At 39.6% G+C, this 22688-nt stretch overlaps 1 protein-coding gene across 6 annotated transcripts in view; it reads left to right on the forward strand.

Moving 5' to 3' along the window:
- Positions 1–22688, forward strand: part of AMPH (amphiphysin) — a 183810-nt gene that overhangs the window by 96822 nt on the left and 64300 nt on the right. For all 6 annotated transcript variants that reach the window (XM_034413368.3, XM_060686129.2, XM_087892432.1 and 3 more), the window contains 4 exons: positions 12024–12119; positions 14880–14987; positions 17008–17093; positions 17689–17764. In XM_034413368.3, the coding sequence (XP_034269259.1) occupies positions 12024–12119; positions 14880–14987; positions 17008–17093; positions 17689–17764 (366 nt within the window). The remainder of the gene's footprint in view (positions 1–12023; positions 12120–14879; positions 14988–17007; positions 17094–17688; positions 17765–22688) is intronic.

A 22688-nucleotide genomic window follows, 5' to 3' on the forward strand; every position in this document is an offset into this window, starting at 1 on the left:
TTCTACAAGGCCTCCCAGGTGTCGTCCCTTATTTCGACGATGTTCTAATTAGTGGCCAAGATGAGATTCTGTTAGGACAGAGAGTTAGACAAGTCCTAACCAGATTCAGAGAAGCGGGACTCAAACTCAAACGAGCAAAATGCAAAATAGCGGTTCCATCAGTGGAATTCTTAGGTTACCGAATCGACAGCACAGGCATTCACCCTACAGAAAGCAAAGTCAGGGCCATCCAGAACGCGCCCACCCCTAAATCAAAGCCCGAACTACAGGCCTTCTTGGGGCTTCTTAACTTCTACACCATGTTTTTAAAACACAAAGCCACTATTGCGGAGCCACTGCACAGGCTCCTTGGAAAAAACGTTCCCTGGGTGTGGGGCAAACGAGAAGCGGCTGCATTCAACGCAGTTAAAAAACTTTTGTCTGAGGACAGTTTCCTCATTCAATACAATTCTGAACTATCTCTAGTGTTGGTGTGTGACACTTCCCCCTTTGGCGTAGGCGCAGTCTTAAGCCATAGACTGCCGAACAGGTTAGAGGCACCCATCGCCTATTACTCTCGCACTTTATCTAGTGCTGAAAGAAACTATAGCCAGCTAGACAGGGAGGCATTAGCGGCTGTAGCTGGGGTCAAAAAATTTCACGAGTACTTGTTTGGCCGTACTTTTGAACTCATTACGGACCACCAGCCTCTTTTGGGACTTTTGGCTGGAGATAAACCGACCCCGGCTGCTCTTTCTCCCTGGATGACCAGATGGTCCATTTTCTTAGCTGCTTATTCCTACAGACTGCTCCACCGGCCAGGCAGAACTCTGGGACATGCTGACGCCCTCAGCCGGTGCCCCTTGCCCGAACTGTTGGACAACCCGATCCCGGAAGCCCCAGTTTTACTCATTGACGTTGTATCCCCGGGCCCCATTTCTTCAAGCGAGGTGGCAAAGGCTTTTGCCAGAGACTCTGTTTTGCGCATTGTAATGGGCTGGGTAATGCGGGGTTGGCCTACCAAGGTGGACAGTGGGAATTTTCAATTGTACTTTAACAAGAAAAATGAACTGTCAATGTTGGGGGATTGCTTATTGTGGGGTGACAGGGTGGTCATTCCTTCGCGGTTAAGACACAGGGTTCTAGAAATGCTGCATGAGGGACACCCTGGTATTGTTCGCATGAAAGGCCTAGCTCATAGCTATGTTTGGTGGCCACATCTCGACCAAGACGTCACTGAGTGAGTGGGGAAGTGCAGGCCCTGCCAGGAATCCCGCCCAGATCCTCCTATAGCTCCCATTTGGGAATGGGAAAAACCAAAGGGACCATGGGGGAGGATTCACATCGATTTTTCTGGACCATTCCACGGCCAGAACTTTTTAATCATTGTAGATGGATATTCTAAGTGGCTCGAGATTGCCTGAATGCCATCTACCACTTCTGAGGCCGTAATCAAAGTACTCAGAAAACTGTTTGTAACACACGTGTTGCCGGGCACCCTGGTATCTGACAATGGGCCCCAATTCACGGCAACTCAATTTGAGGGCTACCTAGCCGAGTTAGGCATAAGGCATGCATTATCCGCTCCTTTTCATCCGGCTTCGAATGGCCTTGCAGAGAGATTTGTAAGAATGACCAAAGAAGCCCTTTCCCGGCTCGATGCAGGGGACTGGCAGGCTAGAATAGATGAGTTCTTAGCTGTACAGCACGCCACCCCGTGCCCCACCTCGGGCCGCAGCCCAGCCGAGCTCTTAATGGGCCGAAAGCTAAGGTGCATCCTCGATCGATTGCATCCCAATTACTCCCCCGATAACTTCAAGGGGGAAGGGGGAGGACTAAGGCAATTCCAAGTGGGAACACCAGTATTTGCCAGAAGCTACACCAACGGGCCTTTGTGGGTAGAGGGAAACATCATAGGAATTACCGGTCCAAAGTCATACACAGTTGATATAGGGCATGGTAAAATTTGGAGGAGACATATAGATCAATTGCGTAAACGATTACAACACGATAACTCAGTTACTGTAAGTCCTAACTATCAAAGTCTTCCTGACACAGCTACCTCAAGCCCGAGTAAGCCGGAATACTTATCTGGCAACCCAGAGTTCCAGTGCCGCCCCAGCGAGTCGACACTCCCAGCCGGGGATAGCCACGCCTCTGGAGAAATCCAGGAGGTTCCATTGGCGGAGCCGGGAGAGACGGGAGTTCCCTCCAACCGGCTCGATGCCTCGCCAACAACTGAACTGTGCAGGTCAACCAGGACTAAGACACGCCCTGTCTCCTGCGTGATTTTGTATGTAAATATGTAAATAGATAGGATAAGTGCCTTCTGGGAGTGGAGGGGTGTTATGTATGTATCTATTTTGTGCGGGAAATTCAAATGTTCAGTGAATTCTGATTGGTTCTTGGTTGCCTCTGAAAAGTATATAAAGAGGACTGTTGCCTGTGTTTCTTTGCTGAAGTCTCACCCTGAATTAAAGAGCTGTTGTCACTAGCTTGCTTGTGCCTCTCGTTATTCCCGCGCTACAACAAATAGCCTTCATCCTTTTGTATATTTATACAAAGTCAGCTTATTGCCCACACAACTGGGTCCTCAATTTACCTATCTTAGAAAGGATGGAAGGCTGAGTCAACCTTGAGCCTGGCAAGATTCGAACCTGCAGTAATTTCAGGCAGCTGGTCTTAATAACAGGGTGCTTTAGACCACTGTACTACCAAGGCTATGAAGATTTCACTAATATTCATAGCCGCATAAAGGCACAATTTTCTAGCTGCAAAGTTTTCTGCAGGTGCCAAATGAGGGAATGGAATATTTGTTTTTTATGCCTTGGGGAATGCCAAGCATCAGACTCATATAAACACTGCCAAGTGTTTACTAAATAACTTTGATGCAGTCACTCATCCCATTTGTGACTCATTCTTTGAGAGTATTAAAAAAAAACCACACACCAGTTCTGCAGCTATTATGGTTGATTTGACTGCATCTGTTTCCAGTAGTCCTCCCCTTCTCTCCAAAGTTGCCTGATGCCCCTTGTATCTCATCTCTGAATAGTTTAAGATCTTATCTACTACTGAGGATTTACAGACCTCTGCCACATTGCTTTCAGCACCTGGAATATCAGTGAATAAATGTCAGAGCTTTTTGAAAGTTCTGCCTTGACTAGAGCAAAAGAGAGAAGAGTCCTTTCAATATGATCTTTCTAATATGTGTCCATAGTTCATCGGGTATACACCACTTTCTATAAGTGACTTCTTATAGATTTTCTGATTTGAACCATCTACTCTCCTTCAGGTCCTTTCAGTCCTAAAGGCTTTTATTTTGAAAGGAAAATTTATAGTACATCTCTGCTGAGAATTTAACTTTCCCTTCCTGTGAGTTTATAAGAAATGGTATCAACTTTAGTTGCACTTTTAAAGTTTTGCACTTTACTGTTGTGTATATCCTGGAGCCTTAATTTTATTCTGTATAGCAGTTATGGTAGCTTATTCTTATATTTAAGCCATTATGTTACTTTCATATTTGGATTTTGGTTTCTTGTTCTGATACACCATGCAAATATCTCCCCCATATTGCAGATAATCTCCCATTAATCTGATCTGGACATTCTCTTAGCATCTACAAGCAAATAAAGGGGCAGTATAGATCCACCCCAAATATCTTGTGTTTTAATTGCCACATTAAATTGCCAGAGATTGAGATTTAATTCAGTAGTGGATCCAGTAGCGACTTCCAGAGAAGAAATAGCAAAGGCAGCTCTACTAAAAGTGGAATTGATGACTGCCAGCAGACTAAAGAGCCAGCAAATAGATCAGCTCTTCACAATTTCTTTCTGAAGGAGAGTACTTGAGATTGCCCACAAGTGCTTCAGACCATTGCTTCTTATGTAGAAATTGCAGGACAGTGGTCTCCAGTGAGTGTAAAGCAAAATATTTTAACATGGGGCATACTAAATTATATTTTTGAATAATAGACACAGAAGTTAAATTTAAGAATGCCTGCTTCTATAGATACTACGTTTTAAAAATATTATAGAAGAGGAACAGTTTTACCTGATAAAATTGAAAATGAATTATCATATTTTTCGGAGTATAAAATGCACCTTTTCCCCCCCTAAAAGGGGGTGAAAATTTAGGTGCATCTTATACACAGAATGTAGCCCCGCCCACCCACTGGCCCCCACCCTTTGGCCTGTGCCTTGCAGAGTTACCTCCTTGCTGGCAAACAGCAAGAAAAAACAGCTCCTTTCAGCTTCAGCACAGGCTAATTAGCACAAGTTGATTTGGCCTCCTGACTCTCAGCTGATTTGCTCTCAACTGTTTTGCTCAGGGCTCTGCTGCTTGCTGCAAAGAGGTAAATTGCTGGAGCAGATTCTTTTTTTCCTTGGGCTAATCAAGCTATGCTGAAAACGAAAATGAAAGTAAAACAGGCTGTTTGTTACCATGTAGCAAAATTAGACAGAGGCAGAGGGAGATTTCTTTTTCGTCTTTTTCCTCACCAAAAAAGATAGGTGCAAACAATTGGAAATTTAGGGCAAAAGAGGAGAGTTCAAGATTTTAAAACACAAAAGAAAAAAAGGAAAAAGAAAAAGGCAAAAATAAAAATGGGAAGGGAGAAAAAGAAAAAGAGATGAAGGAGAAAGATGTTATACATATTTAGAATTGAATACTATATGAATAGTAGTAAGAAATAAATGGGAAATCATGATTGTAAAAATGAAATGAATAATAATTGGAAAATTTGTCTTTGTATTTTTGAAATCTAGACTGTTAGGATATGGTTTGAGCCTAACAAGTTGTCCAGGCAATATATGTGTACTGTAACTTTAATCTGTAAATGTATTATGTGACTTTAATGCTGAGTCATGCTGTAATTAGGTAATGACTGGTTGTGAGAGTATTTAAGCAAGGTACTGTAACGTGTTCAGTTGCTGCTATGATATGCTGCCATTGATGATGAAGCTGATATGATAAGCTGCCATAGTGAGGAGTTGCTATCTGTAATCATCGTTGGATGGATCTGTAACCATCGTGGTTTGTGAACCAGAGTGAGTTTGTTATTCTAATCAACTAACGTTTGTTTGATAAGAAGATATCTGTAACTACTGGACTGATTTACTGGCAAAGACTTGGAATTTGTTTAAAGACTATGAGACTGTTTTTCTACTATAAAGTAAGCTTTTGATAAACCAGTTTGCATATCTCTTATTCATTGCTCTCAGCAACGTTTCCTTGTGCATTTACTCTGCTGGTTGGTAAACAACAACAATATCCTTAACATTGGTTATGGGCCCAGAGCCAACCAGAACTAACTAGGATTGTTCAGAGCTAAACTGAGAGTTAATGTGAATAATACAGAAAACTGTGTTTGTGATAAACAATCCAAGTGAAGATGGCACTAGAACAAGCAGTAAATTTTTCCATGATAACCCGACTGGATGGAACAAACTATGTATCCTGGTCTGCAAAATGTAATCTACTTCTGCATAGAGAAGGACTGTGGGACATAGTTAATAATCCACCGGATGTAACAGCATGGGATCCTGCTGATGAAGAAGATGCGAAGAAAATAGCCAAGTTTAACAGAGACAATGAATGAGCTCTTTGCATTATTGGACTAACACTGGGTGACCAGCAGCTTGTCTATATTCGTGGCGAAGAGTCTGCTGCTAGGTGTTGGACCAAGTTAAAGAGACTATATGGGTGACTCTGTGGGTGCTCACTCGTGACTCTGTGGGTGCTCATATTTATCTCACACGGAGATTATTTAAACAACATCTTCTGAAAGGTGGAGATATGATGGCTCATTTGGAATCCATGACCAGAATTTTCCAGGAGCTGCATGAAAAGGAACTTGTTTTCTCAGAACTACAACAAGTTTATATAATTCTTTCTTCTTTGGACGATAGTTATGACGATTATGTTTCTTCGTTAGAGGTTTTGTCCAGAGATGAACTGACATTGGCTGGCATAACCGGTAGGTTATTGGAAGAATCCAAAAGAAGACAAGAAAGGGATCAGTTGAGACTGCAACAATCAAAATAAGAAAAAATGTACTCAACTGCCTATTTTGTAAAAAGTTGTTTTGCTTGTGGGGCTAAAGGGCATATAGCTAAGTATTGTAAGAATAAGAAAATGTCTGTTAGGGACAATATTAGACCCAAGAAGGGTTGTAATTTAGCTATATCCAGTTCAACTACTGATTTTAACCAGGATTGTTGGGTTGTTGACAGTGGTGCTTCTCAATCAATTTCTAGAAATAAATTTTTTTTTGTTAAAATGGAGAAGAGTAACCAACATGTTAAACTAGCAAATGGCTGGAAGGTTAAGGTAGCTGGAGAGGGTGTTGCTCGTTGGTCATTTAGTAATGAACCATTGCCTATGTTATATATTCCTGGGTTAAAATTCAATTTATTATCTGTTAAATCATATTGCAATTTGGGTTTACAGTAACATTTTAAAATGATAAGTGTTTTATTGAGAAAGATGACAAAGTTGTTACTGCAAGTTTAGAAAATGATTTATTTATTTTAAGGGATAACCCAGTATTGGTGGCTAAATCTAAGTCTGTTTATAAGCATGTTAAACCACATGATGAATGTATTCATCTGTTACACCGGAGACTTGGGCATTTAAATTTCAGAACTTTAAAGAAAACAGTTCAGTTATCTGAAGGGATAAAACTACAAGCTTGTAGTAAATATCTAAATTGCAATGCCTGTAGTCAGCAAAAAAGTAGGGTAACACCAGCAAACCGTGTTAATGGTTTTAAAACCAAAAATCCATTAGAGGTAATGTTTGTAGACCTAATTGGACCCAAGAAACCTAGCATAGGAGGTGCCTGCTATATTCTAAGCATAGTAGACCATTATTCAAGATACGGATTCTGTTATCTAATGAAAACAAAATGTGAAACATTCCAGCATATTAACAACTGGCTACGTTTTGCAGAAAGGAAACAGAAATTTAAGGTTAAATGCTTAGTGACTGATAATGGTACAGAATTTACCAACCAAAGGTTGGAAAAGTTTTTGCAGGATGCAGGGATCCAGCATAAACAGTCTGTTCCATACAGACCACAGCATAATTTGTATATTGAGAGACGAGGTCAAACATTACAAGCCATGACTAGAACTATGTTGGCATATTCTGGTTTACCTGAAAATTTATGGGGTGAGGCTGTTATGTGTGCTAACCATGTGTTAAACAACGTGGTTCATTCCTCTACAGGTGAAATACCATTCACCTTATGGCATGGGAGGAAACCAAATCTTAGTTACTTACACACATTTGGAACTCCAGCTTGGGTACATATTCCATCTAGTTTAAGGAGAAAGGATCAACAAAGAGCCAGAAAAATGTTTTTCGTTGGCTATGAATCAAATCATAGATCTTTTAGATTTTGGGCACAGGGAACTACTAGTGTGTATTGTAGTGCAAGTGCTAAATTTCTAGAGCACGAAGGATGGGATAAACTAGAGCGTGCAGATTATAGACATGATAATAATACTGTTAGTATAGAGCATCATATCCTGAGGATTTAGATAATGTAGAATCCTCTATCAAGAATGAAGAACAGGAAGTAGGTTTAGAGGAGGTAGTTTTAGGGGAGGAGTCAGGTGAACCATCTGCAGTAAGTCCTGTATTACCTAGGAGATCTACTAGGGAAAGGCATCCACCTGATCGATATAAAGCAACCGTAGTTTGCCAGGTTAATGTTGAACCTTCAAGTTATGAGGATATCAGGTTTTATCCTGAAAAGGAGCAGAATGCTTGGAAGGAGGCAATGAGCAAGGAAATTAATTCTTTAACTAAGTTAGGTGTTTACGAAACTGTGAAATTGCCACCTGGTGAAAAATTAATAGGTTGTAGATGGGTTTACAAAATTAAGAAAAGCATAGATGGGACAATAACCCATAAAGCTCGCCTTGTAGCTCAAGGTTTTTCTCAGACCGAAAAGGATTTCGATGAGGTTTTTGCTCCTAGTTTACGAGCTAGTACTTTACGGACAATGCTAGTGTGGGCGGCTAAGTATAAATATAGTATTAACCATATAGATGTAGAGACAGCATACTTGCATGCTCCATTGAGACACACTATTTATATGAGGAACCCTTTAGGAGTTGAAACACAAAACCACACTGATTGTTGGAAGTTAAATAAAAGCCTTTATGGTTTGAGACAATCAGGGTTTGAATGGAACCAATGTATTGTTAAAGAGCTAAATAAGATCGGTTTTCATGAAGGTGTAGCAGCTAAATGTCTCTTTAAAAGAGAAAATAATGGTGTAGTATCATTTTTGTTATTGTTTACAGATGATATAGCCATAATAACTAAAACCGACGAGGAAGCCATAGATATTGTTAAACAGTTAGAAACCAAATTTAAGATCAGAAATTTGGGAAATATTAGGCATTATTTAGGTCTAGATATCAATCAAACAGCTAGAGGTTATAAAATATCTCAATCTAGCAAAATAAGCCAAATGTTAAAACGTTATGGCATGGAGCTATGTAAGCCAGCTAAAACGCCTATTGACAGGATTTTCAACAAGGAGAAATCGAAAGCCCTAAATTTAGTAAGGAGATCTATCAGCTCTTATAGGTAGTCTATCTTATATAAGCAATTGGTCAAGACCCGATATTTCATTTGGAGTAAACCAATTAGTGAGATATAATGCAGAGCCAACTGATAGGCATTGGCAGGCTGCAAAGCGTATATTAAGATATCTGAAAATGACGATGCATTATGCATTGTATCTAGAACCTAACAATGATTTAGTATTGAGCGCATATGCTGATGCCAGTTTTGCTACTGATTTGACCACCAGAAAGTCCACATCGGGTATAGCTATAATGTTAGACAATTGTTTGATTGGCTGGAAATCAATTCGTCAAAAACTTATTAGCCTTTCGACTATGGAGGCGGAGTTCTCATGTTTGTCACTAGTTTGTACTGATTTAATTTATTACAAGCAACTAATGTTGGATATTGGTTTAAAGATGGATTATCCAATTGTAATACATGAGGACAACCAAGCTGCTATAAACATGGCAACAAATTTAGCAGTTAAAACTAGATCTAAGTATACTGACATTAGGTATCTGAATGTTCGTCAGTGTATCCAAAGCAACATGGTTAAGTTGGAATATTGTATGTCAGAAGACAATATAGCTGATAATTTTACCAAAGCCCAAGGTGCTATAAAACATAAAACATGTTGTGAAAGCTATGGATTAAGAATCTAAACTGTATATATTGACCTGTCCAAAGGGGAGAATGTTAGGATATGGTTTGAGCCTAACAAGTTGTCCAGGCAATATATGTGTACTGTAACTTTAATCTGTAAATGTATTATGTGACTTTAATGCTGAGTCATGCTGTAATTAGGTAATGACTGGTTGTGAGAGTATTTAAGCAAGGTACTGTAACGTGTTCAGTTGCTGCTATGATATGCTGCCATTGATGATGAAGCTGATATGATAAGCTGCCATAGTGAGGAGTTGCTATCTGTAATCATCGTTGGATGGATCTGTAACCATCGTGGTTTGTGAACCAGAGTGAGTTTGTTATTCTAATCAACTAACATTTGTTTGATAAGAAGATATCTGTAACTACTGGACTGATTTACTGGCAAAGACTTGGAATTTGTTTAAAGACTATGAGACTGTTTTTCTACTATAAAGTAAGCTTTTGATAAACCAGTTTGCATATCTCTTATTCATTGCTCTCAGCAACGTTTCCTTGTGCATTTACTCTGCTGGTTGGTAACACAACAATATCCTTAACATAGACAATGATAAGTTTTTATTTTTTTATTGTTTTTAGAAATATGAATAAGTATAAACTGTAACAATTGAAATACCTTTAATGGTATATGGTGGTGAAAGTAAAAAGGATTAAGTTGTAGCTTGGATACAGCTAAAACATTTTTAAATTTAATTAGGGAAATTGTAATGATTGAAATATTTTTAATTATATTTTGTGATGAAAGTAGAAATGATTAAGTTGTGATTTGGAAGATTATATCGGCAAAACTATTTGGGTTATTGGGAGAGTTTAAGATGTGAAAATGAGTAACATAAGGGGAAAGCTCTATTTAACTAGGGAATTGTAATAATTGAGATACTATTAATTGTATATTGTCTTGAAAGCAGAAATGGTTAAGTTGTGGTTTGGAGGAATATATGGCAAAAATTATTTGGTTTATTATTATTGGTAAATATAATTAATTGATTTGTAAGAAATTGGATTGCATGGAAATAATTGGAATATTCATGTTCATATTGACTAATATACAAAAAAATAGTTATATAACTAATTGATTTATATTAAAATGTTGAATTTGTATTAAACAATTGTAATATTACCAGTGTGAGGATGGATATAAAAATAGATGACAATGGGAAGGGAATAGAATAGAATATAGAATAGAAGGGAAAAATTGAATTTGATTAAGATTAGAGATGAGGATGAAGGGTAATATTGGTTTTTTAGAAAAATAGATGAGGAATAAATATGGCAAAAAGGAAATATAGAAATTGTAAAATTAATTGAAATGACTAAACACCGTTTAAGTTTGTGAACCAGCCAAATACTCTGTTCAAAGAAAATACATTGTATGTTTGCATGTGTGTTTGTCTGAAAAATAAAAAACAAAAAAGGTAGGTGCGTCTTATACTCCGGTGCGTCTTATACGCCTAAAAATATGGTAGTTTTTTTTTTTTTAATGAGACTGAACCCAGCAATATAATCCTCCTTCTGTATTTCAGTTGGGCCTGAGTTCTACACCAAGAATAGAGTTAGAGTTACTGAGTTGCTATGTGGTTTGTATCTAACAGGTTTTCACAGCATCAGCTATCATTTTACTACCAAGGATTGGTAGTGCCAAAATGTCTTTTTTATTGGCTAGTTCAGGGGTCTGCAACTTAAACACTCAAAGAGCCATTTAGACCCGTTTCCCACAGAAAAGAAAAAACCGGGAGCCACAATACCTGGGTGGGCGTGGCCAACTCGATGTCACTCACTTCTACCAGTCACATGACCCCCCTAGTCACGCCTACCCAGCTGGTCATTAGGGCAGAGAACCAGTTGTTAAAAAACACTGGGAACCACAAAACCCTTTTGATATCTCTCTCTCTCTCCCCTCCCTCCCTCCCTCCTCCTCTCTCTCCCTTTCTCTCTGTATCTGTCTCTCTCTCTCTCTCTCTCCCTCTCTCTGTATCTCTCTGTCTCTGCCCTGGCTGCTTCTCCATCCCTTGCTGTCGCCCTTACCTTCTCAGGCCAGGTGAGGAGTGATTGGGAGGGGAGGGCGAGGGGCAGGGCCAGTCAGTGGTGGGATCACCTGACAGGGAGCCACAGCAGATGGCCCAAAGAGCCGCATGTGGCTCCGGAGCCGCAGGTGCTGACCCCTGGGCTAGTTGTTGAGGACAATTTAATGAACAATTAAGATATATCCTAGAGGCAGTATGTTCTAATGTTTGGACAAATGTAAAATGTCATTGACTTTCAGCATCCCAATGTATTTCTAATTTTGAAGCTCTTAGGTGACAATTTGACTTATTTTAATGAAAAAAGAATTGATGCAACAATAATTAACGAAACTTTCTAGCTTTTAGGCATCCTCCAGTGTGCCTCTTGATACTTGAACAAATGACCTTGGAGATAAATTTTTATCTTCTTAGGAAAATGAGAGCAGAATTTTTTCAATTATACATAATATATTCTAAGCAACCATGAATTTTTGCACATGACAAGAATGAGAGTGGAAGTTTATAAGCAATATCCAAATAGTTTCCCTACTTTCCATTCTCTTGAACTAATGTTGAAAAATATATAGTCAATCCTAAACAGTGAAAAACATCACTGTTTTGATGATATTAGGTACATTAATATGAAAATAAATGTCATTAAAGTTCAAATAACCAGAGTTTCTCTTTCAATTTTGGGCTTTTGGATTGATAAAAATGCCTATTTGGGTTTGTAGATGTTAATATTTTTTTTTTGTTTTAATCTGTATTTTCAGCATATTTCATCTTTCTCTACAGAAATGTGATGTACTTTGGGAAGATTTTCACCAAAAACTGGTAGATGGGTCACTACTAACTTTGGATACATATTTGGGACAGTTTCCTGATATAAAGGTATATCATGTTGCTATGTGTCTTAAGTCAAATCCTTAGCAATAGAAGCAAAAATACTCTATTTGGAAAGCAGATCATTTGAACCTTAGACTTGCCAGCCTTTATTTATGCATCATAATACTCTATAAAAACTTTCTTCCAGCTGCTTACATTTAATTACCAGAAAACAGACAAGGAGAATTGGGTTTTGACCCCTTTGGCTAAAAGGCACTCCCTTAGAAATTTACCCCTCAACCTTAAATGTTGATAAAATGGAGATTCTAGGTGGGATGGACACAAAGGGCTTTATTGTTTTGTTTTGCCTTTGCACAAATGTGACTAAATTTTGAAATATTTAATAAGGATGGCAATGCACCTGATGTTCACTCAATTCTTGGGACTCCAGAGAGTGGGAAATTACTGCAGAAATTCTGCCCCACTCACACAACAGTCTAACATTTCTGGACTCCATGTATCAGTCCCAGGAGTATCACATTTATCTCTTGAGCCAAATCAAAGTTAAAACTATCTGGGTTTCTTTATGGTATACAACAATTTGATTTATATACCATTTATTTCTTTGGAGGTGGGGATGTTTGTGAATGTGTTCTGACCTAGGCTTCCCCAAAAAGCACGAAGCAGAATCCTGGTCCTGACAAAACCCCTTTTATTAAACAAACAGTAAATTCTTCTCATTCACCTTCAGCAAAGTCTTTCAAGGGAAAATTTACAGTCACAGACCTTATCTGGCTTGGAGAGCTGCCAGGCCGATATCTTCAAAACTTGGCAAGGAATCTCGGAGAGCCACAAATCAATTAGGTGAACTAATTGTCTCCTGCAAACTCCACTCCCCTTTTGCTCCTCTTTTATTCCCTCTGGGAGGGGCCATTCATCATCCACCTGTGGCCTTACTCCCAAATCGACCCTTGTTCTTTAGCTGTTTCCTTTGCCTGGCAACTCTGCGTATGCACACGCTGGGAACAGACTCCAGCTGTTTGTCTGCCTCACTGATGTCTGACTCTGAAGGGAGCTGATAACTGGCATCCGCCCCTGAACCCCTCTCTGCCTCCAACACAGGCTCATCAGAGCCTCCCCCAGACTCCAGGACTGGCCCATGTTCCTCCCCAACCTCCTAACTGCCTGAATCTGCTGGCAGGCCACAATAGAATGGAAGATGAATTATTTTAAGTCTAAATAAATCTTTTGTGGGCTGGCTATACAATTCCTATGGTTTATCCAATAATATTTTGCATAGAAGTTTTGAACATTTGTGAAACAAAACTGATAATGGGATTTGCTAAATGTTTTGTGCTAGGATTACTAAATATTTAGTGTGTTAACTAAATATCTTTGTCAAGGCACATACTGCTGTATGTTCTCCTAACATTTCTAATAGTACATTTTTAAACCTTTTCTTTCAAATACTATATTTGGCTTATGAGTATATTCACCAATCTGATTCAACCACAAAGAATTGTCAATGAGTTTTGTGTTTAACGTCTTTGTTTTTTTTTTAAAAAAATCTGATAAATAGAAAGTTGTCTTCTAGTATCAGTGCTTTGAGGTAGAGCAAAGCAAGAAGCATACCCTAGCTCTGTGATGGCAAACCTACGGCACACATGCTTCCGGTGGGATCAGAAGTTGGCAAACAGGCCATTTTTGGCCTCCATAGGGTCTCCGGGAGGAGTGGGGGTGTGGGGAAGGCCCTTTTCGCCCTCCCCAGACTCCTATGCACAGGGGCGGGGCACATAGAATTATGGGTGTGGACACATGTGCAACCCTAACCCTACCCCCCCCCCGTTCCTGCTGGTTTGCGATGGCAAAAAGGTTAGCCATCACTACCCTAGATCTATCTGTATTGCAAGACTACATTAACAAATTGTTGCAAGTCTGAAAATACACTTTTCCTCCCTAATCTTTACAGTCCAAACGAGATAGGATCTATTTTGAAATGTTTGCTATACTTCTATTCCTTCTGTGGTTCCACTGCCTATTCTCTGACCATTGGCTAGTCTGTGGCTCTTCCTCCTATCTGCCAAGGTCATTCCCACTTATTATTACACCTAGTTTAGCTTTGCTAAAACATTCTACTGTTTGAATTTAATTTCAGAATTAAATGTTTAATTTTTAATATTATGACTATCCTTTTGCTTCCATTTTTTGCATGTTTTATGTGTAATACTATTTTAATCCTATCACAAATGAGTAATTGCAATAAAAGCATTATTTTTAACAGCTGGAGTATTATTCTGATTATTTTTGTTGATTTATACACATTGCTGAAAATTGGGTTCTGAATACTTTAGTGGGTTTCTTTTTTTTAATCTTTGGAGAAGATTTCATATGTTTTCAATAAAGTCTGGAGCAGCAAATTTTAAATTGCATATTAAATAAATAAATGGAATTTTAGAAGTTCAAAGTCTGTGGCTTTTGAAACTATGTGTTTTCTTTAATCAAGAGTTTTCACTTTGAAAAATACAATCTCTATGCCTGGGTTTTTTTAAAAAATAAAAACCACATTTGTGGGCCTCTTATCATTTTAGTTTCATAACAACTTTTCCAGGCATAGTAGGGAGAGAGAAAATGATAAGTCAGGTGTCTGGATGGCAAAAAGAGACTTGAATCTGGGACACCTTGGTTCCACTTCACATACATCACACTGGCTTCATTTTTAAGTAATGGAAGAAACGCATAACATTTTTTAAAGCAGAAAAGTTCAGATACCTTGTATTATATCGTGATTGTGATTGTGATTTTTGATTTGGATATCATTATTTACAGAATCGCATTGCAAAGCGGAGCAGGAAGCTAGTAGACTATGATAGTGCAAGACATCATCTGGAAGCTTTGCAAAGTTCAAAAAGAAAAGATGAAGGGAGAATTTCTAAGGTGAGAGAGAGAAAGAGATACAACAATATACTCTTTATAAAACATGCAGGGAGTGAATGACATTAATCTCTGCTTAGTGCTGTTAAGTTGTGTTTTATCATTTGCTTGGGTCACCAATATTGCAATATTGATTCTAGTGAGATAGGAACCAGAAGCTCTCACACTAGCACTGTTATCTTAGTATTGGACAGATGCTTGTCAAGGCCAAGAGACAAATCCTGGATGATATTGATTCAGAAATACAGGAGGATACCTGCAAGCCTTCACTTGAGTAAACCATATATTGAATAGAAGCTTAGTGTGAGCCAATCATGTTAAATATCACTAGTTGCAGTACATTGATAGTATATCACAGATAGCCAATGATTAAGATGCCCATAAATGACATCTAGATCATGCCTCTGGGATTAGCATTTCCAAATAAAATAGCATTTTCTCTTCACCATTACACTGGAAATGAATTCAGTATGTGGATGACACATCCTGAGTTTAAACAGATTCAGATGTAATTTTGTGAGAGGTCCTTCCTGGATTTATTAGATTGTCTTTTCCTTTTAAAGAAGCTTTATACCTGGAAATCCATTTCCTACTAAATTCAGTCTTAACAAACTTCTGATTTGTTTTTCAACTTTTCAGCCCAGCCTACACTGCTGAAATCTCTTTGTGAGATCTCTTTCTATCCTAGTGATAATAGGATTCTATTTAATTTTGGGAAAGTATGACAGATATAATCCAACACTTGCAAATGACAATATATTAGCAAAAGCTGATAAAGCTCTTGGAGTAATATCAAAATATCATCACATATCAAATCAAATGTAACTGATGACTTCATAAAATATGTACAGATTAATGACAGAAAACATTAGCATAAGTGTGAATTAGATATCTGTGGGAATTTTTTTTTCCAGTTTTCAAGTAAGATTACAGAAGACTGGTTCTCCCTTACAGGAAAGAGGAAATTTGCAGATTGTCACTTTATTTTTGCTCTACTTTCCAACTAAGTGATTAATAAATAAAAGTTATATTTAGTACCTGGGAGGGATAGATATGTGCTTCAAGATTTCTGTATCAGAATTCAAAATGATTGGCTTGGGATGCTCTTCACTTTGATAATGGAAATAAAAGCATCACTTGCTGTGCAGCTTTAGGAGGCAAAGTATTTTGATCTGACCTGTTTTAAATAGTTACAGTTGTGAAATGAATAGCTTTTGAAAGGTTGGTAGCACACCGGAAGAGAAAGCTTAATGTTTCCCTTTACAGCTATGCTCTTTCTGCCTGCAAGAAAAAAGAAAGAAAAAGAAAGAAAATCACATTTGGTAGGACTGTAAGTTTTCTTTTAAAAAGTTCCCATAGGCATTAAATGACATTTTGTCATTAAAGCTTTATTGTCATCCACTCATTTTAAGGGATTAGGAATGGAGAAAGAACGGGTAAGTGACTAACACATGCACAATTGCACATTTGTGATTCTGAATGAGGACATTTACAACACTAACCTTTTCTCTTTCTTTTTAAAGGCTTGGTTGTATGGTGTCCCTAAAATTTAGATTTGGCTCTAGACTCAGCAACTTCAGCCAAGTGTAACCAAGCCAGTAACATGCTACCCACATTCAGATGACTTTCAATATGCCCCAGTATAATAAAAGTTATTGGCAATTTAAGAAAAATTTAAAATTATTGACCTCATACAATAATGAATAAGTCTTAAATTCATTCATATTTAAAGCAAGGAAGCTGGAATCTCTTTAGATCTCAGGTGTAGATTAACAAAAATCTCATCAAGTTTAATGCTGTCATGACATTGGCAGATTCTTTAATTTTCTTTTCCCTTTTTGTTTGGTCCCTGGCATCTGAAAAAATAGTCAACCTCTGGATTAAGCTCTGAGACTGACTGCTTTTGTCCTTAAGAGGAATACAAACCCAGAGAAATCCCACCAGGAATAATATGTTGCATTGTTCAGAACTGTTTTGTTTTTTTTCCCCAAAAAAGTTTGCTAGGTATTTCACTTTGTTGTAGGCAGAAGAAGAGTTTCAGAAAGCACAGAAGGTATTTGAAGATTTTAACACTGATTTGCAAGAAGAACTACCATCTTTATGGTCAAGGTATATTGTTTGGAAAGTTATGTGCTTCATCTTTTTATTTCCCCAAAGTTTTTTTAAAAATTAAATTGTTGTTTCACTATGATCTTTTAATGGCATCTTTGTACTCTTAGAAAAATTCACTTGACTGTTCTAACAGTCATTTTCTTATTAGCACAGTGAACTATTTAACTATGATTCAAAAGTGGAGCTTGTTGAGAAACAAAATCTTAATTTTATTTTCATTAAGTGTTGGAGACATCTAACTCAATGAGAGAACAAAGAAAAATAATGAAAACAAAAGGGCAAACCTTGTGCTTCCATAGTTGCTTCACTATCATCCATTGTGTGTAGAGCAAGCCCAAGCAATAGGGATCTACACTATGGAGATAAATGTATCTAAAGAAAGCTTAACTTAAGCTTAGTATCATGCTAGAAATTTGCAAAGAAGGAGGTTGTTTGCCCATTCAAGTTATACATGTAAATTATATGTGTTTTACATTTTCAGGATTCTTTGAATAAGAATAAAATGTGCTGTGTCCATATACAATAAGCAATTTTTCCTTTTTTTCTTTCTTTCTTTACAAACTTTTCATCTTTACCTGTCATTTCTACTTAGGCGCGTGGGCTTCTATGTGAACACATTTAAAAATATCTCCAGTCTTGAAGCCAAATTTCATAAAGAAATAGCTTTGGTGAGTAAATACATAGAGAGATATAGATAAATGCAGTGTAAAAGTGAGATAGGAAAAAGATATGAACTGGATTAAAATATAAAGATGCCAAGAAATACATATTTAATCTGTAACAAGGTTGACTCAGCCTTCCGTCCTTCTAACATTGGTAAAATGAGGACCCAGATTTTGGGTGGCAATATGCTGTCTCTATAAAACCACTCAGAGAGGGCTGTAAAACTCTGTGAAGTGGTATATAAGTCGAACTGCTATTGCTATTGCTAACTGCAGCAGTCTCTTTCTGTTATTAAAATTATTGTTCTAATTATAATTATTAAAGAAGACTAGATTAATGCTAAAATTATTATAGCAATAATCATTTGTTGCGTTGATTACTTGACTTTGTTGTTATCCAGGTTGAGTGGTTAACTTTGTATCTTGCCTATGCTGGGGGTTTTTTATATCTATTTCTATGATTGTTATTTTTTTAATCTTTGTTTTTTTCTATTAGCCACCAGAGTTATATGCTTGAGATGGATACTCATATAGAATGAATGAATGAATGAATGAGTGAAAACATACTAGGTGATATGATAATAATAAAACAAGTAAGTTTTCAGCAACTGGAATTTAAGAGAGGGCTTATGCTTCTCAAGCAAAAAAAAAAACCTGTGAATGATTCTGAACTTAGTACAATAGAGCAAGGTGAGCTTATTAGGATGATCATAAATGTCAGCCTAGATTACAGGTAGTCCTCGACTTATGACTGTAATGGAGCCTGCCATTATGGTTGCAAATCATGATCACCTCACTTAACAAATCCCACTGATTCCCAGATGCAATCATTAAGTGACCATGTGAATTATTAAATGGAGCATGGAGTACTTCAGATGTGGGAGAGGCCCAACCTATCTGACCCAGGATTCTTCCAGCTCCTGAAGTACCTTGTGCTGTATTTCCTGCCCCTCAGAGTCACCACAGCAGTGGTGGGTTTCTACCGGTTCGCCCCGGTTCGGATGAACTGGTAGTGGCGGCGGCGGGAAGCTCCACCCATCTGCCCCACCTGCCCTGTCATCACGGTTGCTTTGCGCATGCATAGAAGCGCCACGCGCGAGCAAAGCAAGTGCACCGACGCTCACAGTTCCCAACTGGTAGTGAAGGTAAGCAGAACCCACTACTGCTCCACAGGTCTTGGGCCTGCTTTCCCACTCCACCAAATCCCATGCCTTCCTTTTCAGCCCCATCACCACCATGCATTTATCTTATGTGGCTCTCCAAAGATTCAGATATATTCTACAAGGTGTCAGAAATGTGCCCTCCTGGTTTCCACGCATTTCATCAACCAAGGTCACAGGGTAGGGGCGGGGGGGTGGCGGTTATTATAAAAGAAGGTCTTGGTCTGAGGGAGGCCACTGTTCCTCAGATTGCCGGTTGTGAGTCCCTCCTGGTGAAGTGGGGTCATGGGGTACAGGTGGGCTTGCTGATCACGTACCTGGCTCCCTGCCACGTGGCAGCAGCCCTGCCCGAACTGCTCAACGTTATAGCTGGGGTGGCGGTTGATACCCCGAGGCTTATGGTCATGCGAGATTTTAACCTGCCATCTATCGGTGAAGCATCTGAGGCAGCGCGGGAGTTCATGGCTTCCATGACGGCTATGGACCTGACCCAGTTAGTGCATGGCCCTACTCACATGGGGGAAACAATCTGGACTTGGTTTTTGTCTCTGGTCAGTGGTTGAATGATCTCGATATTGGGGATATAGTGACTGAATCCTTGTCATGGTTGGATCATTCCCTCCTTCGCCTTGACCTTCGAACCGCTACATCCTGTCCAGGGAGGCGGAACCGATGAGGTGGTTCCGCCCCAGGCGCCTGATGGACCCACATCGGTTTTAGATGGAGCTTGGGCCATTTCCTGAGGCTCTGGTTCACGGCTCGACCGAAGACCTGGTGGCTGCCTGGGATAGGGTGGCCGCTGGAGCTTTGGATCGGGTCGTGCCTTTGCGGCCTCTGACTCGGCGCTGAACTCGCTTGGCTCCTTGGTTCACCGAGGAGCTGAGGGAGATGAAGCACCAGAAAAGACGCCTGGAGAGCAGTTGGAGGGCCAGCCAGTCTGAATCTGACCGAACACTGGTAAGGTCTCATATTAAGACTTAACTTGTGGTGATAAAAGCAGCAAAATGTAACTATTTTTCCACTCTTATTGCGTCATCAGATAACCACCTGGCCGCCCTGTTTAGGGTGATCCGCTCCCTGCTCCTTCAGGAAGTGTGGGAGGACCCCTTGGAGGGTAGAGCTGAGGACTTTGTACAATATCTGTATGATAAAATCGCTCAGATTTGGGAACTTCTGGACTCTGACAGGGTAGATTCAGGGGGGAGGATGGAGGCAGGTCTTGAGAATATTATCTGGGAAGAGTTTGATTCTGTGACTCCCGAAGATGTGGACAGGATACTGAGTAGACTGAATGCTGCCACATGTTTATAGGACCCGTGTCCCTCCTGGTTGGTGCTGGCCTCTTGGGAGGTTACACGAGGCTGGCTCCAGGGGATTATAAATGCTTCTCTGAGTGAGGGCATCTTACCCGCCACCTTGAAAGAGGCGATGGTGACACCTCTCCTCAAGAAGCCTTCCCTGGACCCGGCAGTATTGGCAAATTACCACCCAGTCTCCAACCTTCGCTTTGTTGTGAAGGTTGTTGAGAGTGTGGTAGCATGACAGCTCCCTCAGTACCTGGATGAATCGGCTTATCTGGATCCATTCCAGTTGGGCTTCAGGCCTGGGTACAGCACGGAAACGGCATTGGTCGCATTGGTTGATGATCTCTGGAGGGCTCAGGACAGGGGTTGCTCCTCTATCCTGGTCCTATTAGACCTCTCAGCGGCTTTTGATACCATCGACCATGGTATCATGCTGCACCAGCTGGAAGAGTTAGGGGTGGGAGGCACCGTGTTGCAGTTGTTCTCCTCCTTCCTCTCCGACCAGTCGCAGTCAGTTTTGGCAGGGGGGCAGAGGTCGACCCCGAGGCCCCTTGTATGTGGGGTGCCACAAGGGTCGGTCCTCTCAGGTTCTAGGTTCTAGGTAACGGGCCTGCCATTACCTAGAACTGAATTCTCATCTTCCAAATGGGAGGCAAGCGTCTTAAGCAGTAGGCCACCACACCACTCGTATCCATTTTGTATCCTTGTACCTAAAAATAAATCCATCATTAATGATAATTTATACACTGATACCAGGTCTGTGTGATAGGTACATCTGTACCAAATTATTTCTACTTATGTATACACATTGCAATTGCTATGATGATGGAGATAAGACATAGAAGAAACTTAGAGTACTGTTTACTTTGATCTTGTTGATCATGTCAAATTGGGCAGTTAGGAAAGAAATGGGAAATCCCAGAACATCTTATTGTTCTTATACAAAAGCTATACACAGATCAGGAAGACACAATCTGGACTAACATAATAAAGAAGACTGGCTCCAGATCAGCAAAAAAGTAAGCCATGATAGCATATGCTCATTTTATTTATTTATTCAATTAATATGATATATATTGGAGAGAGGTTAGATTGGAAGAAAATAGGCATGATATTAAAACTGGAGGAAAAAAACATAAATAACCTATGGTAATAATGCTTTTTTGGTAGTTGAAAATGCAAGCTCTAATGATAAAAGTTCAGGAACATAATGAAATAAATATTTAATTACAGTTAAATATGAAGAATACCAAGAATACCATTTTAGAACTGACAATTAAGATATTTAGATAGCTTTTGCTTGTATCAATTCAGTAGTCAATCTTATATTGTACAAAATTATGAAACAATCAATATGCCATATGTGTTCAATAGAGCGCTGCTTTTCAACCCATGGTATGTGTACCATGGGTGGTACTTCAGTATCTGGCAGGTGATACCATGGGTTGAAAAGCACTGTAAAAAAAGTGGTAAAAGTGTAAAAATGTGGTGGGGGGATGAGCAGTGGTAGTGCCACACAGGTCTCCGGGAGAGTCATCTGGAGCTGCAGTATGCGCAGCTCCAGTTGATTGGCACTTCTGAGAACAGCGCGCATCCTTGGGGAGAGGAGTCAGCTGAGCTGCACCAAAGAGAAAAGGAGGAAGAAGTGGAGAAAGTAAAGGATATAAAAGGAAGAGCTTTTGACAGGAAAGGGAGAGAGCAAAAAAGATGATGGGAAAGAGAATGGGATGGAGAAAGAGAGATGGAGAAGAGGACAGGCTTCTTTGAGACAAGCAGAGGGAGAGAAGGGGCAAAGATTAATGTCAAGTTTCCCATTAAAAGTGTGGTAAGTGGGTGTACAAATAGTCCTCAACCTACAACCACAATTGAGCCCAAAATTTATGGGGATCGCATGCAGGGGTGGGTTCTAAAACTTTTTACTACTGGTTCTGTGGGTGTGGCTTATTTTGTGGGTGTGACTTGATGGTCATGTGACAATTATTTAGGATTTAGCAGATGTACTGGTCTACCAGGCTTTTAACTGCTTGCAGAGCTGTACCGATCTACCCATTTATTTTTTGCAGGCACTGGTCTACCCATTTATTTTTGCAGGCACTGATATACTCATGTATTTTTGCAGGCACTGGTCTACCCATTTATTTTTGCAGGCACTGGTCTACTCATTTGTTTTCTTTTAACTCTGATCAGCTGTAGGGCAGCCCTTTGAAGCCCCGCGGCAAGAGTTTAAACAGTTTTTTTCCCTCTAGCCATCAGCTGGGACTCAGGAGGCAGAAATAGATTGGGGGTGGGGCCAAATAAAAGATAAGAATAATGCAGAGAGTGGGGGGGTGGGGGGGTGCGGGGGGGGTGGAGAACCGGTTCGGTGATGTCATATCGTCACCGCTACCGGTTCAGGAGAACCGGGCCAAACTGGGAGGAACCCACCACTGATCGCATGACCCTGAAACACTGCAACTATCATAAATA

The sequence above is a fragment of the Pantherophis guttatus genome, chromosome 4 (genome assembly GCF_059756535.1).
Source record: "Pantherophis guttatus breed Tessera chromosome 4, ASM5975653v1, whole genome shotgun sequence".
Lineage (NCBI taxonomy): Eukaryota > Metazoa > Chordata > Lepidosauria > Squamata > Colubridae > Pantherophis > Pantherophis guttatus.